Genomic DNA, 23,723 nt, shown 5'->3' with positions numbered 1-23,723 from the left:
AAATGTAGAATTTTTAGCGACTGGACATTAGTACTGTTGATACTCATTTACATGAGCTAAGAATTTCCAAATAGAAATACAACACCATAGTAACTCCATATGGCATAACTAACTATAATAACTGCATATGGCAATGCCATATTCAAATACTTACAGCTATCTGGCATTCCTTTGAATATTAACAGCTGATGTCCTTAGTATAATAAACTTTGCCATGCTGTGTTGAAAGTAACTTCTAACCACTTCACATCTAAAAAAATTCTGACATACTGGTATTTCTTAAACCTGCAGCAATAAGAGAAGGAGGAAACCAGTTGAGAACATTTCTTTAATAAATTCTTTTTAAAAAAATAGTGGTGAGTTGGTTTTCTACAGTATTTTTTTCTGTTTTCAAATAGAATTTTTATTTAAATAAAGTCTTAAGGATGTGAACATGTAACAATGAAAAGTCATTAAACAAAAGCTTTACACAAAATATACTGAAATTACAGAGTAGTGATCAAAATTAAGCAAGAGAAGTATGACCCCAAACAAAATGTTCCATTTACTGAGTAATTTCCATGGAGTTGTGCTTGTCAACTTCTGGAATATCTGTTAAGTGATGAAAAAAAGGACGACCATGAACGCAGCCTTTATTTTCCTTTCCAAGCTGTTGCTTCATCCTGTAAATTGTGTTTTGCACATCTTCTTTTGACAAATGTAAGGGCAGCTGCCGAGCTAAACGTACTGCTTCTCCCTGTGGAAAGGAAAAACAAAACCAAAACCCCAATAGTTTTAAAGTACCACTTTTTAGCACATCAGCCTGTGGCTACCAGAAAGCAGGAATTAAAAACTCACTGTTTAAAGGTCATCCTTTTCTGCTGCTCAATATTTCAAATCTCAGAAATCTAAATATAACTTTAAACATTTCTTATTGGTCAGTTCATGACATTTCTATAATGGAGGCATGCACAGTCAGCCCCCTGGTTATGTTTGCACTCCTTCAGCCTACTTTTGCAAGATGCTTTGTGTTTCTGATTTCCTGTTGTCACCAGCATCAGTTGTACATGTTTAGCAGTTCACAAGACACATTTCACACTACAAACTTTAGAAGTATCATAAATTAATTCAAGCAGTCAGTAAGTACAATTTGAAAAATACTACAGCAAAACTTCATAGATTAATTTGTATTTACTATGGTCTATTGCATCCGCTTAACACTAGAAAGCAGAAGTGACTGCTAAAGTACCCACCCTCAAAGAACTAAGGAACTTCAAAAAGAAGTTTTATTTCCTCCTCCAAGATGGGCCTTCCTGCTACTGCCTTCTCTTCTGTACTTAAGTCATGTTACCTGGACAGAAATGTATGTGGCACACAACCTGCCTTCATACTGTACAAACCTGAGCACCATTCATAATGATTTCACCTAAATCATCTCATTTTCTTTGTCTGACATTTTCTCCCACTCCTCCAAGTGGGAAAAAGTTCACTGTGGCCTGTTTTATACCCTGGAAGGCTGCTGCTTCAACCATAACCCTATGCTTTCTTCTGCATATATCCACTGACAGCAAAAGCTGCAGACATGCTGCCTGCTCAAACATGAAATAAATAATTAAAGTAGTGATTCTGAACATGACAGTGAATGGCATTTCCAGTGTTTAACCTCCCAGAATGGTCAAAAAATTCAGTGCTTATTTCTGAATAACAGTTTTGTAGTTTTTTTACAAACCATTCCTGTCTCAACACTGAACTTATCCTTTCTTTAAGCTTCTTTCCTGAGTGCATGAGTACATAACAGAATCACTTGCTGCAAAGGCAGCTTACCACCCTCAAAAGATAGGGAAAGATTTGTGTAATAACTGCTGTAAAAACTGCTTAAAAGATAAAACACATAGCCTGTGTAAGTATGTGCCTAGGTCCCAGTTTGAAGTAACCCAATTTATGTTATAAATGAGGCATGTTATAAAGGCCTAAGTAAGAAGAGACTTTACATATATTCTAGTAACCTTTTTGAAAAGAATTGGAATTGAAGAGCATTAGTGAAACAGCTAGACAGGAAATGATTACTACTACTGTTGGTTACTCCAGCTTTAACTAGTTCCACATCTATTAGTTGTCTCTGAAACTTCATGCATTTATTGTCTCTGGATGGACAATTTATTTCTTTGCACAGAAAACATTAACATGAGTCACTGCCATTCTGTGGCAGTTTTGTATCCTAACATGGAGAAATGCCTTTCCAGTTTGAAAAGTGCCTTACAGAGGAAACACTTTGTGAAAATCACCTTTTGGTATGTGTTATATCACACTGGGTGACTGCTTTTGGGTATAATTGATGGAAGCATTTTGGTAAGGGATACACAACTCAGGATATGACACTCTTTTTCAAGAGCAACTTGTTTAAAACACAATGAAATTAATGAGAACACAAAGCTGAAGAAAGATTTTCAAGCTGTTTCAGTGATTATTACAAGTTTAACTGCCTAATACTAAAAGAAAGCTTCTGTCTCACCTCCAAGTAATTTATCACTTTCAGAGGCCTACATTCATATACTTCCTTTGCATTTCTGTTAACTACTGCATTCAGAATTTCTTTCAAATCAGAAATTCCATAATATGGCAGACAATTTGCCATCCCTTCTATTTCCAGATGACTTTCTGCAGCCGAAACACCTGAAAATACAAAAACAAAACAGTAATTCATGCACTGCTTTGATTTCTATTCTATAGCAATTCACAGAAAATTAAACTGATGCAAAGTAATTTAGTACTTTAGTCCAATACAATTAGGAAACTTTTTTGTTCCTTCCTTGGAATGAAAAGCATTTATTTGCACAATGTTTCATTATGATGATGTGTGTTTATTCACATCACAAATGTCTCAGCTTACATTAATCCAAATCCTAGCTGGCACTGTTTAATGCTTAAAACATTTGCAGCATTCCTAGTATTGAGCACAGCTTTAATGAAAGCTTCTGTGACTTTAATTAAACATACATAAAATTAAAGTTGAAGCTAGCAATAAAACACAATTTAGTTTGAAAAAAATTAAAACAGTGTTGGCACTATTTCCTATGTAAGTGGTTTAAACATCTGTAGAGTTCAAATGTTATCATAACAAATTTGGATTCTATTGAAATAAAAAGCAGTTTTTTCTCCTACCACATCTGAGGAAAAATTCAAACCCATATAACTAGAGGCTCTGTGACTGACTTTATATTATCATTCATATGGTATCACTATTGGAGCAGGTAACACTTTGAGTAGGAATGATGAATAAAAAATTAAACAGCCTTTCTAACAGAGTATCTATTTAAGCATTGAGGTCTATATGATTTCCCTTCTTATTCACATTTCAGGAAAGAAAATTGATTGAAGTTGTTCTGGTATAGCAACTTTTTTCCACTGCCAGTTAGAAGCAACTTCTCTGGTGGTCAGGCTCACATATTCTCATTCAGACTATCCTCTCATTCATGTTGTGTGCACAGAAACCTCAGCCCAACCTGCACAGCTACCTTTGCTTTTCCTCCTGTATAAACCTAACAAGTACAAACTTTGACACAGACATAGAAAAACTGAATTACTAATGAAAATAAATCCACTCTCGTGTAATGGCTCCAGGTAGGATAAACTACCTTCAGCTCAAGTCATAAATGGTTTTTGTAAAGTCAAAAGAGCTGGAGACAAATAGATTGCTCCAAGGTGGATTAAACTAACAAACCCTCACAAGGGATAATTCCTGTTCCTAATCCAAACAAAACCATGAAATATTTCAGAAGTGAGAGAAAATATATATGCATCATAAGTCAGCTAGATGTACTTTCATTACTGGTAGAATGAAGCTCAGTTATCCATGTCCAGGCACTATCTGACAGTCATTAAATAAGATGAACAGGATAACTGTGCAAGTTGAAACTTTTCCTAAATACTGGTGTGTCACTGGGTAAATAATGCTCTTGGGCCTCTTTAAGCTTCATGGCATGAGATACTTTGACCAGTGGGAATTTGATATAGGGAACAGCCCCTCATCCCCCCTCCCCCCAAAAATCACATAACCTTCTTCCAGCTATGTAATAAACACTGCTTTACATCTGAAACCTTATTTCATTTTTCAGCCAGCATTGTCTTCCTTCTCTTTTTCAAGCTGCTTTTCCCTAATTGCAGCCAGCAAGCAGAGACATATTTTCATATAATACTGTAAAACCTGTGGTCAGATTCAGCTTAAAGCAAAATGTTAAATTATATGAAAGTTTGCCAGATATAAAGGTGAGGAGGAAAATATAAAGTCTCTTTTCAAAATCTCCTTCAGCTATTTTCTCTTCATTTTTGTCCTATTTTGATTTAATTACAGATCAGATTTGAGGAACTATTCCAGACCATTTCATTATGCTGCTTTCTCTCTAAAATTATAACTTAGTCTATTTGAAAACCTTTTAATAATTACCCCTCTATTTGCTACCAAAGACAGGACACAAACTTTTTAAAGTTTCAGGTATTTAGACATTCTGTTTATAAACCTGTATTTCCCATAGTTCCTTTTAAAATTATATGACAGTGAGGTTCTGAATTTGCAAAACATTTCCTCATATACTCTTCAGCTTCACCAATAGCCATTGTTCCATCTGCAAATTCTGACAGCCAGATTTGGCTTCACCATTTTCCTCTTTCATCTAAAAGTCAAAGTGGGCTTGAAAGAGTTTAACATAAGAACAAACAATACAAACCCTGGCTAAGGGAGGTTTATTTCTTTGGTATTTCTGTTTGTGTGCCACTCTTCTTTTCTGCTAACAGTCTTTAAACTGCAAAGAAGCCCCATTGCATGCTGATTAACAAGTATTTATCTGCAAGCCTCTGCAAGAACTCTGATATTGGCAACATTTGATGATTCAAGCAGATGTCCAAGCCTCAATGTACTTGTAAATTTTTAAAAAAATATATATTAGGATTTTTGAGTATTCAAACAGCAGTTCTCAAACAGTTGCCATAGTAGTTTCTCTGAAATACTTTGCAACTTCCAAGGAAAGTGTTTCCATGAACAACTAAACTAGCTTTCAAATGAGTAAAAATGTGGATTTCTCATTGTTATGAATTTCCCCTTTCTCCTTCCAAATGAAGCATTTACAATCATCTTTGCATAATTCCTTCTTGATGGCCAGGAAAAACTGTTCCCTCCCAGCTGCCACCTAGATTAGGTGACACTATAACACTGTCTATCTCCCAGTCTATGGTCAGAATCAAACTGAAATTGAATTGCAGTGTGGTTTTCCACTGGTGGATTACAAGAGCTGAGGCAGTTCATATCACCAAGAACAATGGGTTATTTAACTATTACTGCTCTTAGAGGCCTTATAAGCACATTCTTTGGACATACTCGTGTTGACTACATGAGGCAGAGAATTCTACCCTAAAAGCCAGCCTTGGAGCATGGCCCAAGACCCAGCATTGATACAATACCAGCTAAGGTGTGTTCCTTGGTCTCAGTTCCTCTCCAGCCAAGAATTCCCATCTCTCTCTAGGCCTTTCCCAAAGGCAAACAGACAGATGTGCAGTGAAGGCACATATAATAAACACATCTTAAGAAGAACTGGACAGAAAGTAATCCATCTTACTTCTTGAAGTGTTCCCTGCACGTAGGGGTCACTGTGAGCAAACAAATGCCTGGCAGGTCCCAGAACACTGAGTATTAAGTAATTTGCTTTATTAAGTAAAAGCAAACAGACTGCTCTCCCAAAGGTAGCATCACTTGAAGCCTCAGTAAGGCCAGAACATGAGGGGGTGGGAGGGCAGTGGAAGACAGACTGGAGCTCAGCGTCACAGCTTTGCAAATTACAACAACTGGCACATTCCACAAAGAAACCATTGATTTTGCCTAACTGACACACTGACAGCAAGAAGTGTTTTCTTGGCTATTTCACAACATGTTTTTCACTGTGAGCTATCCAGAGAAAAATCTAGTTGAAAACTCCTTAGACTGCTGAGCAGTTAATATTAAGAGAAACAGGGAGACAATACAAAGATCTTAGTCTACCAAAAACATGAAGCAGATGGGGCACTTCCAAAATCTAGGATATTTGGAACAACTCTGGCTGCAGTCATATTGTAAAGGTAGATTACCTTTCTGTCTTCTAGCAAGAACACATTCAAGAGGCAGACAGCCTCAAATGAAACAATAGGCAAGGAAGGCCTCCAACTCCCACACTCTTGCAAAAATTAACATCCAAAGGTGCATTTGTGAAAATAAAGACATTTAAGGAGCTTCCCCACCAAAATGGCAGAACAAGAACAAAACTCCACGTGGAACTGAGTTCCTTCCAGGAAGTAAACAGCTAATTAGACCTTTCAAAAGCCTACTAGGAGTAGTTTATGTAGTGCCACATGGTGCCATGGGGTTCAGAGCAAGGCCTGTGAGAAAGACTCCTGGTAAATTATGAAAGTAAATAAAGCTCAGAACCACTCCACTAGCTAAAAGGTATTGGCCATTAAAGAACAGAGTTATATTTCTATGAATTCCAAGCACAGCAAAGAAATAAGATTCAGTTTCTGAGTATTAATCCCAGGATTAATGCAAGATTAATGAATGAATCATTTTTTATCCTATGAATGATACTGCCCCTAACATGTCATCCAAGTAAGGAAACATTAATACTTTCTGGGTGGGTTCTTTTTCAAGTAAGAAACCATAAGTATGAAAATCTTCATAAAAAGCCCCTCTGTGCCACAAGTTACCAGAAGCTAAGATTCTGAACTGCAAAGAAGCATTTTTAAAAAAGATCAGTTGAGATGCAAACCTAATGCAACACAGGAATTACTGGTCACCTTCCAGACTAAGGCAGCTGCTCAGTTTTTTTTTTTTAAATAAATAAGCAGTCAGTTCTGCAAAAGACCCCAACACCACAAGGAAATAAGGAATAAACCTATGGTCCTATATTTAAATTTAAATCGCTATAGTGATGCCTAGAGAGCTACCTGGAACAGAGGCTGGACAGAGTTAAAGGAATAAAGCAGGAATTTATTAAAAGACCTTCAAAGGATACACCTTGGGAAAGTACAAGAGCCCGGCTGTGGCTCTACCCAAGAGGGACCCTGAGCTACAAGTTTTCACACTTTTATAAGTTTTGGTCCATTTAAATATTGGGGTTAATTGTTCAATTACAGCTTGAGGTTAAGAAGTCCCATCCTCCCAGACTGCTCTCTTCAATTTGCCAATGTTTACGCTTTTTGGGCCTGAAGGTGCAATGGTGTCCTTGGTTCTGGAAAAGGATTGCTTTGTCTAACTAAACTGTGAGGAGAACTTGCTCACACTTTTTATGAAGTTTAGAGTTACACACTAAGGCAGTACAGATTGTGAAAAATATGAAAGCTAAAACTTAAGGCATCAATAGTTATCTAGGAAACTGTCCTAGTGGAGCGTGCAATACCAAAGACAAGAGGTCCAGTGTTCCAAGTTAACATCTGGGAATTATGAGTAGACTTAATATACGGCAATGAGCAACAATACTCTGGGTCCTTCTCTTTGGTAGAAGAATACCTGTAGAGATTTAAACAAATAATCAGTGCAACCTACGAGACTGACAGTCCCCTTAAGAAACCACCATGGGTCAAGGAAAGCCTCTTCTATGACTAAAACATCTGAATGTCAAATTGGAGCAGCTAAATTTCCTTTGTTCTTGTTTTGGGAGGTATCTTAGAGCTATGATGGCATCACAGACTTATTTACATGGATCAACAGAAAGGCTTGTTATTTTGCAAAAAGAAATTACTAGAAATACCACTAGCAGGTTGAAATTCAAACTTTAAGAAATCAATCAATTAATCAACCAATCAATAAATTTGCTTGTGATGTAAGAGGATCTCTCTGTCAGAAAAAATAAACTTTCTACTACAGAAAATAAAACTCTTCACTCAGGATGAAAAAGGAAGCCATGCATATAAACAAGTGCTTCTAAGTGTCTATTAATGAGAAATAAATCAATCAGCAGTCAGAAAGGAATATCTATTATAACCATATCAGGGCTGAAGTCCCAGAGGAAAACACAGACTTCTGAATATGCTGCATCAGACCCTGGCAGAGAGAAAGAGCTGATAGTTCAGTTCAGCTGAGAAACAGCAAATACTAGGACTGATCCAATTAATCCAAAAAGATAGGAAAAAAATAGTTACAAAGGTTGTGTGCACAGAGAATGGGATTTTGGTGTGCTCCTATGGATGCTGCTAAGGAGAAACTCTCCAGTTACCATGGGTTAATGGCACATTTCCATTCTAGGACCTCTCCACAGCAAGCATCATCCACCATGCAAAGTAGGAACCTCTGGCCCAAAACCCTGACAATATATCCTGAAGAAATACAACTTTTCTGAAGGAAATTCTAGTGCAAAAACATCAGAACGCCTCTCTTTCAGGATGTGTCTGAATTTCAAAAACCCCACAAAAACAGACACTGAATACAGACAGTGAAAAAAGGTAATGCTTCTAATAAGGATTGTGAAAGATGTTTTATGAAACAAACTGGTTCTTCAGAGCTGAGAGATCCTACAGAATACTCAGGAGTAAGTGGGACAAATCACTCCTCATATGCAAGTCCCCTTCTGTAAAGATTATACAAGAATCTATGAATTAATTAACCTTAAACTTCATAGTGAAATTCCCAGAAAAGGATACATTAGGAATATTAAAAATTAATACCTGTGTGTCTAAAAAATCAACTCTAATAAATATTTGTAGAAGATAGTGTATTTCAGGGACAAGTTTAAGAAAAAGAGGAGAAACTGATTAAGAAGAAATCCTTGGGTCTGCTGGAAAAAAGCTGGGAAGAAGAAAGAAATTCCATTTGTTTGCTGGTATTTCTGCCTTCATCTACAGTGGCATGCTCATTTAATAAAAAAGGCTGTAACCACTATAATGCCATCAGCAGAAGCTTATAAACATGACTGACAAGACTCATGTTCTTAACTTTTCAGTCAAGTAGTTAAAATAGAAAAGTGGGACAAAGAACTGAATTAGATTCCCATTCTTGACTGGGCTATTCCTATGGTTCATCAAGCTCCACAGTGCATACAAAGCACTTTCACTAACTGTAAACCAAACGAGAACAGTTTCCTTGAGGTTTCATCTTCTTAAATTTACATCTTAGGAACACAGGATGGGAAGACTATGTCCCATTTACTGTGTCAAGTCCTTTGCTATTATAGTGTTAAAATGCTGCTCTTAAACTAAGCAAGCTGTCTTAAAGATAGTTTGCCATTAGGTTTTGGCCAAGACAGCCACTTTTGCTCACAGTAGCTAGTATGGGCTGGTTTGGATTTGTGCAGGACACAGTGCTGGTAAGGCAGGGATGTTTTTGTGACAGCTGAGCAGGGCTTACACAGCATCAAGGCCCTTTCTGCTCCTCACCCCACCCCACCAGCGAGGAGGCTGGGGGTGCACAAGGAGCTGGGAGGGGACACAGCTGGGCAGCTGAACCAAGGGACATTCCAGACCATGTGGCACCAAGCTCGTAGAGCTGGGGGAAGGAGAAGGAAGTGGAGTGCTGTGATGATGTTTGTCTTCCCAAATGACCACTCCATGGGATGGAGCCCAGCTTTTCTGAAGACAGGTGAACACCTCCCTGCCCATGGGAAGCAGTGAATTAATTCCTTTTTCTGTTTCATTTCTGTACACAACTTTTGCTTTACCTGTTAAATGGTCTTTATATCTCAACCCACAAGTTTTCTCACTTTTACCCTTCCAGTTCTCTCCCCCATCCCACTGAGTGAATGAGTGGCTGTGTGGGGCTGAGCTGCTGGCTGTGGTTTAACCATGAGACATGTGCAGTACTACAAGACTGGTCAACAACTTTCTGTTGTTGCTTAGAAATAAACTAGAAATTAAACTCTTCATCCAGGATGAAAAATTATTTATCTTCAAATTTTCATATTCAATTTATTCATGGCTAGGTTACATTAATTAGATTTTCAGCAAACTTAGAATATCAGGAGGTAAAAAAAAAGTTGGTGAGCAAAAGTGCTAAGCCACAATCCCTCTCTCCCATACTTGCCTAAGAACATATCATAGATGTCCTCAGCTTTTGATCTGCTTGTCTGAGTAAACCATGTAAGAGCAGCCTCTTACAGTATGTGCTTTATTTCCCAAATCATTCACTCCATGATTATTATCAAGATTAATATCAACACCTCTTCTCCTGAGGTGTTGGTATTTATGTAGAGATTTAGTCAGTCAGAAGGAAGTTTCCCTGTTTTTGCTGTGCGTGATCCAGTAAGAAAAACAGCTTTGGCTCAGTTCTTCACAAGAGCCAGTCTCTGAGTGAAGGAGTTAGTCTACATCCCTTTTTTGTACCTACCCTTAAAAGATCCCATATGTTACAGTACATCTGTCATCACTGTACATATGTGGGGATCTGTAACACATGAAGCTATAGCATTTCTAATAGCTCTTATGGCCAATCTTTTCCCTGAGCTGTCAGCTAGGTGCTACCCCCAAGGAAGCTTGCTTTTCTTGGAATTCTGCTACAGAATTTGTGATCTGCAGAACCTCCACTGGGTCACCCCTGTGTTTCCAGCACATCCTAGAAAACATTCTTCAGAAATATGTAAAGACCTTTGACTTCTCTTGATAAAGTAAAAAAAAATCTATGAAATGCATTTTTCTGTGATCAACAGAGAGGTATTGAAAAGTATACTCCTTCAAAATGTATTCAGATCAAACTCTGAGAAAAGGTGTGGTGATCCTTCGACCATCTCTTTGCTGGTCCCTTTGGGCTCTGGGTTACAATTTTAATAGAAAAGTATGATATTAACCAGGATCCAGCTCCTTACTGGACCTCCATAATGCTCAGCAGTACAGTAGTCAGCTAAAGCACATACTTGCAGAAGGTGCCTGGGCTCAGGAATTCCAGTTAGTTTAACCTAAATTATATCAGAATAGCAATTGAGGATATGGGCATTGAGCATTTTGAGAAAAGAAGAAAGAATTGAGGAAAACATGCATTTCTGAGCATTCTTTGAAATACTATTTAAGTTTTCTCTTCAGTCATCAGTTTCCATTACTCCATGTTCTGTGTGGAAGATTACATTCTCTGCCAAGAAACAAAATCTCAATGGTAAGGAAAGCAGAATGCTAGTGCTTTAAAAGACAAGGTGATGCAGAAACATGATCCATATTAACAATAATTTAAATCATTGAATCATAGGAAGCAAGCTCCAATGCAACTAATAGATTTTAAAACCATCATACCTTCTATCACTTTTATCTGGAATCCATTTGCTACAAGCCTTGGATCTGACAAATAACCTGATCCATGGAAACTCTGGTAATTCTTCTGCATTTTATAAAGAGCAGCCATATACTGAGATCCACCAATAAGACTGGAAAAAAAAAATCCCCAAGTGTTAAAAACCCACATCCCTTATGTGAAAATTACAAGTGTGCAAAAACCACAGAAAAAGATATCAAGTGATAAGGAGTCATCAAGATTTTATAAAGTATTTTGGAAAAACAATTGTTTAAAGAAAGAAAATGAGAACTATTCACTTATCTTAGTGAGAGGACTGAGCTTAGGCATACGGTAATAATAATTCTATCAGCCATTTCCTAATTCTTGGAGGAAAATCAGTTAAAGTGAAGTTGTGAAAATGTGGAGCATTTAATTTTCTTCTGGGGGAGGAAATTTGTATTTGATGCACTACCAAGGAAACTGGTCAAAGATCATACTTATTTCAACTAGAATAAGACCAAGTGTGCTCAGTACTTCAAGATAAAATGTATAAACCCCAAAACTCTGTTTTAATAGATAAGTGAGTGCACAAATAAGCCCAGCATTAGCAAACAGGGCCTTGCCAGAGTTTACTGTAAATAATTATCAACCGATGTTTCAAGTAATATATACATTTTTGCTCAATAGTACTATACCTGTCTGTTAACACAATTGGATTGTCCAGTTTCTCTACTGGAAGCTTATGGTTCACCAATAATCTCTTACATAGCAGGGCCTCTTCCAGTCTATATGGATTCAGCAACTTGACATTTTTTTCAGTAGCGAGTATCCAGACATCAGGAAAACTCTGACGACGGATCAGGAAAAGCTCATGCTCATCTGAAACATTTCTCTCTTGTCTCTGAAGGTGACGTCTACAGGAACTCAATGAAAAAGGCACTGTCACAATTTTCACAGGCTGTTCCAGTTTCCCCTTCTTTTCAATCTGGTTATGAAATATCTTGTCAAGCTTCTGCTGGTCAGATGCAGAACTCTTCAGCTTGGCTTTGTGTTTTTCTGCCTCCTTTGCTGGTCGGTGCATTGGCTGTGCATTGGCTTTCTTGACCTCTCTGTTGTACCGTTCCTGGTCCTTAGTGGCTTTTATTTCATAACTTGAAGGAGAAAACAAACCAGTAGCATCAGGAGATAAAAAGCTCCAGACCCCAACCCCTACCACACTAAAGCAGAAGAAAAGGTAACCATTTCAAGAGCCAAGAACCACATGCATGGTCCATTCAAGTACCCACATCAACACACTGCCCACTGCGATGAAGATGGTGACGGTGCCTCTATTACATCACATCTTGAACAAAAGCTGGAAATTTTCCTTCAAGACAGACAGCAAAACCTCAACTACTGTAAGGGGGAGGAACTATTACTGTAAGGAATTGAGTACATCATATAAAGACCTACAGCAAGGTTCTTTTCACCTCAGTCCCTTGTTTAATTTGCAATCAAACGCAAAGGAGTTTTTTGTCACAGGCTCATCCAGCTCAATTCACAAAATAGTTTGAGCTTCTAGAGCTCTACAGCCTTGCAGGGGAGGCCATGGGGCCAGCAGGACTTTGGAGCTTGAATAATTTCCCAAGCCCTGGGTCTTACTTACTTAAAAGCATATTTGATTTCAAATGGCCTAAAATTAGCCAGATGAAGTGTAAGAATAGAGGATATGAATGATTATCACAGAAATCTGTAAGTAATAATCAATCTTAAAAGTTTTTCAAAAGCAGTCAATAAAAAGCTACTCCTAAATGCTGTCTAAATGGTTAAAACATTACTACGTACTAAACCTCTACAACATGAATGGATTCTTAATGAGTTTATAAATGTCAGTGAGATAACTAAACTTTTATAGGTCCCAGGTTTATGCTTGTCTACTGCTTATGAATTTTACTTTTCTGAAAGCAAAGGTTGTGATTTGCTGAACTCCCTCTTTTTGCCCCTATTTGATATCTGAATTCTAGAAGGTAATTCAAACCAGTCTAATCTTCAATTAAAACAAAACCAAAAAAAAGCAGTACTATCATATGTTAGTATTGGAAATAAGTATTTTAGCTGGTCATATTTATTTATTGCTACTTGCTGGAACAGTTTGATTCAATTATGTGTATGCACGCTGGAAAATTAAGGTCAACAAAAGGGTCACCATTTGCAATTAATTATGATGTGCTAGCACTCACATATGGTACCAATATTTAGTTAACTAAAAAAGTCAGCTTAAATAGTTTCTTGCAATAAATCACGTCCTAGAAAATATGGAGCAAACATTAAGATAAAAAACATCTGCTCCTTTTAAAATGAATGGATGAAATCACTTGAACAGAATTTTTTTTAATCCCAAATTCATTTACAGCTTTGACCAGATCAATAAATACTTTGTTTTGAATAGACCTAACTGTAATGCAGGAAAATATTTAAATGTAGGAGAATTGAGCCTTCAGTGATCACTGATAATCCAAAATGAAAGCACTTCCAAACAAAGTCCAACTTGCCTGTCAGTTTAGGCTACCACCAGAAAAATTCTAGTCTTCCAAACTTTAATTGTGAGCATCTTCCAAATTCATACACATTAATATCAGTCATTTGCCCAGAACCAAAGAAAAACTGCAGATTTACAAACTATGAGGGAAGAACATCTTTGCCTTTCTGAAAATCCTTCCACAGAGGAACATATAATCAACAAGTGCTATAAGAACAGTGTTTCTCTGCTTTGTGAATTAAGACTGCAAATTCAAGATCTTTTTCTGATGCTACAAAACCTAAAGACATGAACATTTGCAAAATTGGATGTAAGCAGAGAGTGGAAGAGTAGAATGAAGTCTAGTTTCAAAGGCAGCTTTGGTTTAACTAGAAAAATGGACCAATGATATATTCTTTCCCCCTTGCAATGTAAACTCAAACAAAATAATACGCATACTAAGAAACCCCTTTTAATGTATATCTCTCAGCCCTTATAAGACAAATAATCTCAATTTGAGTATTTGCTGCAAACTCTGACAGCAAAGACCATGCTACCTGAAAAAATATTTCTCCCAAGGTACAAATCTACTCATGAAGAATTACTGCAGAGTGCTGACAAGGTGATTTGTTAGTCCCATGACAATGTGTGTAACTTTGAACCTTTCCTACACCTTCAGGGTAACTACTCCTGCCACTGTTATGGCACTTGGAGGGATTTTTCCCACTCCCACCTGAGCCTGATGTGCAGGAAACATGAAGGTCAGAAACACATGCAAGCTGTATTAAGTAAGAGGCGAGTGACTGCAAGGAATGAAATCCTTTGCAAAGCAGGGGGATATGTGATGCTGCCAGCATGGACATGCATGGAGCTTTCCTCCTCTATTATAACCTAAAGACCATAACATTTGACATTCCGGTTGTGTAATAAATGCTGGCTTGTTTTGAAAAGGCCATCCTGTGTCACTACGAGACATCTGGTGCTTGTACTACTCCCAAAAGGGATTTAAATTAATTGAGACCCGATGGAGGGGCCACAGAGAGAAACAGAGATGCTGAAACCATTGCACAAGGCAGGACTTTATCACAGAAGGATGAAGGACTGGAGCCCAGGAAATGTGGGGTTGTGCCAGCATGATGCACAAAGTAGAGCTGTGGCACTTGGCTGCCCTGATGTATTTACATTTGTTGTTACCTCTAGGTGGCCCAATTTATCCAGAGTACCTGGAGGCAAGACTCATGTTCTCTGCCACAAGTCCTTCTGGATTGCTGCTCTGCAGGAAAAGTTGTCTGTGTATCTCCTCCTGTTTGCTATTCTCTGAGGCAATTTTAGGATCATAAATGTGGAAAGGTAAACCAAAGCTGGTATTTATAGATACAGCTAGTGGTGAATTCTTAATTTCCTTCAACAGCCATGGGACTCAATTCTACATATAAGGAAAATATATATACACTGTGTGTAATATATTGCATTCAATCCCACATATAAGGAAAACTTGATTGCCAGAGAGGTCTCCTTCCTGAACTAATGCAAAGTTAATCTGTAGGCACACTCTTTAACATAACAGTTGTACCAGGAAAGCAACCATGAAATCTCAAAAGCTAAAGCAGAGCAAATTAAAATTTTCTGAAACAGCTGCCAGAACCTTTTGTTTCATTTCATTAAAAGCATGAATATAATTGTAATAGATTTCTACTATTACATTAATATTTCTGCTTATGCAGAGATGTACAAAACACTTTCTCACATGTATGGGTTTGTGACCATGGCATGTTGCTTGCATAGTAAACTTTAAATTAGGTTAACCAGAAGCTGGGGGAAAAGGTTTCAATTAACTCTGATACAGCTAACATTCAGAACAATGCAGATGTCTTATTAAAATATTTTCTTTTCTTGCAAATGGATTTCAAAAACTCAGTGACAATTCATTTTAGAAAAATATGGAATTTAGCTATTCAGACTGTAATCTAGGAAGACCCTTGGTCTTGTTTGAAACAGATTAAAATTTAGACTGTGCTACAGTCTCTGAACCAGCAATGGAATAGCTGGTTAGGGGAAAAAGTAATTCCTTGTGTCATTTGACTGGGTTTTGCAAATACAATTCTGAGATAGCCTTGGTTGGGATACAAATGAAATTTAGATGAATGGAATTTACCCAATGTTTGAGTACCAAAGTTCCTAAAAAAGAATTCTCACTTTATAGTAATAAAAGTTGAAAAACCTCTGAAGAACTCAACAGCACATCATCCATCACCGTGCTGGTTTTCAAGGACAGTGCATTGGGAGTGATACTGTAAAGGCTGCCCTTAGAAGTTTGTAGGATTCAGACAGTTTCTTGCCTGTTATCTTAAATAACTGTTCAGCAGAACTGTCCCTAACTACTGCTGTTCCTAATCCAACTGCTGCACAGCACAGTGGCAGAAGGAGTAATTCCAATCTGCAGTGCACAACTGCACACAGCAAAACACAACTCTGATGTGAAACAACACTGATTCTAATCCTGAGAAGTCAAAATTCATTATCTATTTTTTCACCAATAACTGGAACATTACAATTTTTTTAATTCATTACAAGTGACTCTTTGGTAGCTTCCAGCTTCAGAAGCAAGACACAGCCTGAACTTACTTCTGTTTTTCCTCTTCATTCAAATTCTTCCACTGCTCTTCAATCGTCAGCAGGATGTCATTCATGCTGGTCTTTGGATTATCATCTATCAATTTTGGACGACACTCATGTGTGAAAAATTCAAATGCAGACTTTGGTTTCTTTATTATTTTGCTATTAATTAAGTCATAAGCTGTCACACGTCCAAATTTTTCACTTATCACATTTTTTTTCTTTATGCTTTGATCTGAGCTTTGCGGATCACTGCTTTTTTCACAAGTGTATTCATTTTGCTTATTAACTGTCCCTCCACCTTCAGGAATCAAGATCTTAACAGGTTCCAGCTTGTCTCCCAGAATGTCTTTAAATGCACTTCCCATACTCCAACTATCAGCAGAGATCTCAGCTAAGTCTTTAGGGACTAAGGCTTCCTCATTTTTATCTATTTTGTCAATATTATCAGGACTCAAAACATGCTCATTGGCTTTTTTAGACTCAGGGTCCACAGGAACACTATTACTTTGAATATCAGCCATATTCTGTCCATTCTGTTCCTCCTCACGCAATAAATTTAAGGAACTGTCTGGAAAGGCATCAGTCTTAGAAACCTCTCTTTTGTCCAGGCAACTGTGTACATTATCACCACTAAATGTCTGATGATTTAAGCAGATCTCTGCGTTTTTTCCTGCTTGACAGTTTTGCACATCACTGCTGAGTGAAAGGAATGAAGCATGAGCGTGTAGCTCATCATTTCCAGATGGTCCCATTTCATTAGCAGCCACATCTGTTTGGTCTGTTCTATGAACAAACATGTCTTCTGAGGTAACATCTGTTTTATTACTTTCACCAGGGACTGCAGCAGGTAGTGGCCCATACAGTGATTTCAACACATTTTCAACTGCAAGTAAGACAGATTCCTAGAAAAAAAAAAAAAAAAAAAGAGAAAACACACACACACACGCACAAGTGCACCTAAAAATGTAACTGTCAGATACTAAGAATATGGAACAATATGCCAAGTGCTCTTATTTGGAATAATCTTTAGACATGTCTGGGCTGATCATTGCATTTCAGTTGTTCACACATTCCTAAAGATTCTGAACTGGACACTTTCAGCTTCAAATATTTTGTGGACATTCTGCTTCACTAGTTTACTCTGATATCACAGAGCAAATTAAATGCTTTCTTTATAACAGGGTTTTGACTTCTTAAACCAGTATCATGTAAAGTTATTCCTACCTTATATGGAGTTAGAAGTTTACAGCCAAAACAGGTGCACAGCAACATCCAATTTCATGTGGATGTGCTTTCATGGTCCATGTTTCCAATTCAACTTTGCACCAAGTGATGGAAATGAGCAAGATAAAAATCCCAAACCCATAAAAAATAAAAAGAAAAAAAAAGAAAAGAGAGAAAAGAAACTCCAACCCTTTTTCCAATGCCAAAGGAAAACTAGATCAAGTGTAAAAATGCTGTATTAATTTTCATACAAGTGACCCTCAACAGGCAGGACACTGACAAGAATAACACAGACAAATACAAAAGGTTTTTATGAATAAGAGGATTAACATACTGGTGTGACTACCTATATTCACTTTGAATAAGCACATTAATAACCACCAATGCAACCTTTCTAATTTTGTGGCACTTAACTGATGTCATCAATAATATATCACACATAATGACAAAATAGTGCTTTGATGAGAAATAAACTCCCCTCCTGCCCACCGTCACCTTAATGGTGGTGTTAAAACAGTGATTACTTGGTTTAAATACGAAGTTAAGCATCAATTTATACAGGGCCACATAACATAATTCCACTTAGCTTCTCTCCCTGTAAAGCCATCTGAAACCAAAGTGGTACATGCATATATCTGACAGCATCAAAACCTCTTACATGAACTGGGAAACTAATTTTGAAGAATCCCCCAGTTAGCCTGTTTAGTACTTTTTGTTCAAAACAGTGCTCTGACAAAGGCAAGCTGTCATGTAACTAAAAAAAACCCCAAAAACCCAGTGACAGTGTTTATGTTTGAACATTCTGGTAGTTCCAGGGCCCTTATCATGCTTATGTAAGGACTGACAACTCAGAAGCAGAACAAACCTTAATTACCTTATAATGCAGCATAACTTGTGTTTTATCAGGTGTTACATTCACATCCACAGCAGAGGCAGGTACAGTAATATTCAAAAAGAAAATAGGATATAAACGAGTACAGTCCTTTTGCGTCACCTGACTGTAGTACTGTCGAATTAACTAGAGATTGATGTAATAAAGAGATGTCAGTAAAGGCAATAAAATAGGCAAAAATGCACAGAAACAAAATCTGACATTATAAAAGCATAACTGGTTTGCTGGTTTTGTTGGTTTTTCAACTTAAAGAAATGCTTAAAAGGTCCTCATTTCATGTATGCCAGAATAATCACCAAAAGGCCAGTTCCTGGTGGTTTCCATGCCTTCATAGCATGGAGATAAACGTGATATATAGCCTATTTTCCACGCAGGGCACTGTATTTTTACTTTGTCTGCTGAATCCCACCTTGAATCCTGGCTTCCTTGCTCTTGTTAAGGAACCATCTCTGTCATGGGATTCACACTAAGCTTTGAAGTCCCAGAAGTGCCAGGCACATCAAATAATACATGGAGATGGATTACCCTTATTCAGCATTTAACACACCAACATAAGTTCAGGGTTTACATACACAAAGCTTTGCCTGCCAATTGAAAACTGTAATTGTGTCCACTTTAAAACCTGCAGGAACACTTTGGCATAAGCATGATTTTCTTCCCTGGTGATGACAAGGATTAGGACAGCAAGGCTGCTCCAAGTGAAGTGCTGCAAGGTTCAGTAGTGAGAGAAACCCAAGAGTATCAAATTCTGCCTACACGATGCCTAGCTGTAGCCAATGCTGCTGCACTATCACTTTCATTTCTACCCAATGCATACACAAATTTAAAGGGAAAGCATGGGTGTTTGCTTGGTAAGCTCACAGCTGGAAGTGGACAAAATCAAAATTCCCTTATGGGAAATTGCACAGGTGATTTCTACAGGCTAATACAAAGAATCAGCTATTCTGGTATCCTGCATAAAGCATTTTGAAAATAATTTTGTTAAACAACAGGAGGTTGTTAACATAACCTCCAGCTCTGTGGTCGGACTGCAGCAAATGGAATAGAACTGAAGCACCAGCAGTGTCAGACTGGTGGAGGGGCTTTCTGTTGTAAATGCTAGTATTTTCACCTGTAATACTCTAAACTGTTGCATGGGGGAAACAAAGTTGTAGATTGCTTAGGTGTCTCTGTCCTCAAAGAAATCACATTTCTATTCCTTGAATTAAAAGCTAGAGGATATTACCTTCAGTATTTCCTTCTGAAGAACCGGACGATTATTTATAAAAATGAAACTCCTTTCTGAACTTGAAAGGCTTGTCAAAGAAGTATCTGAGTCAGCTTTTGGGAGAAATCCAGAAAGATTTATCTACAATGATAAAACAAAGACAGTGCAAAAGTCTTTTAAAGAACTCAAAATGTTTTTTTATAAAGGTGAGATAGTAAAACAAAATTGTATGGGAGTCCAAGTCATTCAAATGCATGCACTGCTTCTTGACAGCTACAATATACAAAGATAAAGGCAGTTAGAGGAAAAATAATAAGAAAGATGGGTTTGTATCTATTTCCCTTGGTCAATTTATTGACTTATGTCCCATTTGGATTGCCAGTTGCAGCAGGATGCTGCCTGGAGCTGAGACTGTGGAGAGCGAGGCCAGCAGCTCTTGGCTTGCTGACTGTGGGGTTGCAAACCTAAGCCTTGTCCAAGCCAAAGGCACAGAGTGCTGCCTAACCTGGCCAGGGCAGCAGTGAGCCACCCCTACAGGGAAAGCCCAAAACACACAATCCCTCCTTCTCTATGTACAGAGCACCTTAAATAGCCTGTCACAGGGCATTTATTCAGGGCACCTAAATTTACCTACGCCACCTGTATCCAAATCATCTGACTCTCAAGAGTGCTGAGCACCCACGATTCACAGGCTGCAGCAGAACCTGTGAGCACAGCACTGCCAGGGAGCCTTGGAAACAGCACATGATTTGTGTACCTAACATGAACTCCAAGTTTTAAGATTTTTCTGTTGAGATTCTTTAACAGGTTTTTCAGGTCAAAATAAGGCTGATGACTCGTGCTGCTTCTCTCGTCTTTTCCCCCTCTCCCTCACTGAGCAACTTTGAAACTGTTGGATGGATTTCAAATCAATCTGATAAAGAAGCAGAAATCCCAAAGATGTATTTCCACAATTCCTCTGATAACTGACAGCTGTTTGGAGAGAACAGCCTCAAGATAATGACCTTACTAAAGAAAAGGCAATTGTAACTTTTAAAAAGCCAGGAACAGCAGCATGCAAGAAATGACATCCTGGGCAGCCCACATCCTGCCCCACACACTGCCCTTCTCCACCTGCCCAAACTAACAGGTGAAAGAACACTGGGGCAGCATGAGGATTTTGGAGGTATGAGAAAGTCTGGAGAATGTTCTGGTAGCAGGGTGGATCACTGAACACAGAAATGAGTCCTCATAAGCTCTGCTTTTGGCAGAACCCCTTGTATTTGCTAAAATCCAAATTATCATGCATTTGAAATGGAATTTAAGATCCATGGGACTTGGCCTACCCTTCCCATTCATCTACGTCACGCAGCTATCTGCTCATGTGCTCCCTTATTCCCTCCTGACCTTGGACCAAGCATTCTGTGCTAAAGCTGGCGTGTTCTGGTCAGCAACGTCGCAAAGAACCAAACACCACTGGTCAAATTAAAGAGGTGTCAAGTATCTGTTGGATGATAATCAGAAAACAACATGCAGCACTTTGAGATTTTATTCTGCAGCTTTAGCACATCCTCCCTCAATGTTCCTCTGTGCTTCTTTTTCTAATTCACAAATATTTGTACGAGTCTTTCACTTCCAACAATATTTTTATATACAGAAAACATTAAAACAAAACTGAAAGTCTCTAAATAACTCATTAAACAAGTTGACAGATTTAGAAATGGCCGACTGCTGTTACTATTTACAGCCATGCAGAATATCAGTATGCTTATTAAAAGTTATCTACAATTTATAATAATAGTCTTAGTAGAATTTTCATATATGAAAGTATGTGAAGTATGCAGACAAAATTACAGAGACTGGAAAATATTAATGAAACTTTGATTTCATACTAGATCAATTGTTTTCAAAATTAATACTTAAAAAAACCTACAACTTCTATATTCATTAGAATATATCTGTGACAGGTGGACAGCAGAATGCCTTTCTTTTATACTTATCTTTCTCCCAGTGGCACATGTAGCTGCTAAACAGCCTCCACAGGAAGACACTAGGGAAATTTCCTGTGTGAAAGTTTTCAGCCCAAATAAATCTATCCATTTACAAGACTGGGGATCTGAAAAGTTTAAAAAGTTGTTTCAGTTCCTTATTTTCTTGGTTTTATTTTTATTTTACACATAGCTCCCGAGTTTGCATGCTTCAAAACTAATTTGAAGTCTGTTCCTGTTTCATTCAGTGCCCATAATGGAGATGTTTTAAAGAAGTCCAGTCTTTAAAATCCCTGGATCACTTGTTGAAGAAGTTTGAACTCTGCAGTAAGGAACAGCAAGATTAGCTTTGTCTTCAGAGCAGACCCTGCAGCAAAGGAACAGGCAGCTACACAATGAACAAACAGGAGTTAAAAGAGTTAAAGAGCTGCCCTATGGTCTGTGTAGCAAACAAGAGACAGACTGAATGGGAAGGAAAAAAAGCAGTATATGCCTTACCCTTAAATACCTGCTCCAATACCTGCACACAAGGGAGGAAAAAATGATTACACAGGCAACTTAACTCTGTCACTCCGTAGTGTTTGGCTGCCTAGTTTAGAAATGTCCACAGTTTCTGAACGTCAACATTGTGCATGGATCACTTATACACCTATAAATGATGCACATGGTATTTTACACACTATTTAGAGACAGAGAGAGAGATGGAATGTTCCCCAACTTCTATTCAAGGAATATGGATGCCTCACGATATAGCAGAGAAGTAATGTGAGAACCTAAGTGCCTCCTCCAAACTAGTCCCTTCTAGATACCCCCTCATCTTCCCTTTGGAGCCCCCTGCACGTGTCCTGGGGGCACATCCAAGCTACATTCAGGTAAGAATAGCTCTGGATGTTCAGTTCAGACATAAACAAATGAAACTTTGTAAAGTACAAGAAGTGATTTTGCTTTGTTCCCCCTCATTCTACTGCATGTATAAAAGCACTCTGGCAAACTCAAGATTTAAGTCTGAATAATGCTATTAAGCTGCACATATAAACAGTGAGACCTTAAAGTCTGAATAATATTACTGAGCACCATGCTGAATGCAGCACTGGTAAGTTGTGTCTAAGGGCCATTGTGACTTGACAGGGATTCATCTCATCCTGTCAAGGTTTACTGCCACGTGATACAGGAAAATGCAGCTTACAAGGTTCAAAGGTAGCAAGATTCTCCTTTAATAAAAAATTTCTCCAACAAGAATAGAAGGAGAGTAAAAAATTTTTGAAAACATTAGACAAAGGAGGGTATAATGGAGAATTCCCTCATTTTCAGAAGGGGAAAAAGAAGCCAAGAACACAGAATTTTTTTAAAATTATAAAGTGTTTAGTTGAAATAAGTGTTTGGTGGAAGTTTTGCATAACTTGCCCTTCTAAGTATGTGTTTCTTTCACTGCTCAGGTGCCCCCACTGAAATTGAGGGAATACTCTTTAGAGTACAAGGCTAAGAGGCCACAAAGATGAGAACCATCTAAATGCTCAGATATTAATGAGAGCACAACCTGCCTGTGGGCCAGGAATCCCAACTGAGACAGCTCTGAGCAATCAGCAATTCTGCATTTGTCATCACAACTGTTTTTACTGCCATTTGATCAGTGCCACATGAGTCCTGACGAGGTGATTCTTGGAGTGGATTTTCAATCACCAAACCAATTAATTTTACAGAGAGGACAGTAATAGAATCAAATGCATTAATCAGATGTCAATCTGGAGACACACCTTCTTCTTCGAAGTCTCCTTCTTTTTGAGTATTTCTTTAGCTCTCTTCATTGAGAGACCTGAAGTGAATTTGGGATAAGGAAGTTAAAACTCACCTCAGGATATTCGCAGCAGTGTTGAAAAGGTACCATACTGCTCATAACGGCTGTTCCCAGAACTGACATACAGGCCATTTTGTGATCTGATACCCTGGTCTTCTGCCAAATAACTGCCTGAAACAAATGGCACAGAGTCAAATTTTTGACATTATATTTGTTGAACTCATGTCATGTCTATGAACATGCATATGCAACTGCACACACACTGTATATGTAACATTCTGTACCTTGACCCTCTGAAAATCACAACTTTCAGTGTGAACAGACTCGATATGGC

At 38.0% G+C, this 23,723-nt stretch overlaps 1 protein-coding gene across 4 annotated transcripts in view; it reads right to left on the bottom strand.

The window, feature by feature from the left end:
- Positions 1-314: 314 nt before the first annotated feature.
- PMS1 (PMS1 homolog 1, mismatch repair system component) overlaps positions 315-23,723 on the bottom strand; it is a 44,482-nt gene continuing 21,073 nt past the window's right edge. For all 4 annotated transcript variants that reach the window (XM_077181153.1, XM_077181151.1, XM_054636337.2 and 1 more), the window contains exons 6-13: positions 23,444-23,560; positions 19,646-19,768; positions 18,403-18,546; positions 16,311-17,206; positions 11,884-12,339; positions 11,209-11,339; positions 2,492-2,652; positions 315-736 (exon numbers count right to left, since the gene is read on the bottom strand). In XM_077181153.1, the coding sequence (XP_077037268.1) occupies positions 545-736; positions 2,492-2,652; positions 11,209-11,339; positions 11,884-12,339; positions 16,311-17,206; positions 18,403-18,546; positions 19,646-19,768; positions 23,444-23,560 (2,220 nt within the window). In that variant the 3' untranslated portion in view covers positions 315-544. The remainder of the gene's footprint in view (positions 737-2,491; positions 2,653-11,208; positions 11,340-11,883; positions 12,340-16,310; positions 17,207-18,402; positions 18,547-19,645; positions 19,769-23,443; positions 23,561-23,723) is intronic.

This window comes from Agelaius phoeniceus, chromosome 7 (genome assembly GCF_051311805.1).
Source record: "Agelaius phoeniceus isolate bAgePho1 chromosome 7, bAgePho1.hap1, whole genome shotgun sequence".
Taxonomy (NCBI): domain Eukaryota; kingdom Metazoa; phylum Chordata; class Aves; order Passeriformes; family Icteridae; genus Agelaius; species Agelaius phoeniceus.
The sequence above is the reverse complement of the archived record's forward strand: the minus strand, read 5'-3'. Positions and strand labels throughout refer to the sequence as shown.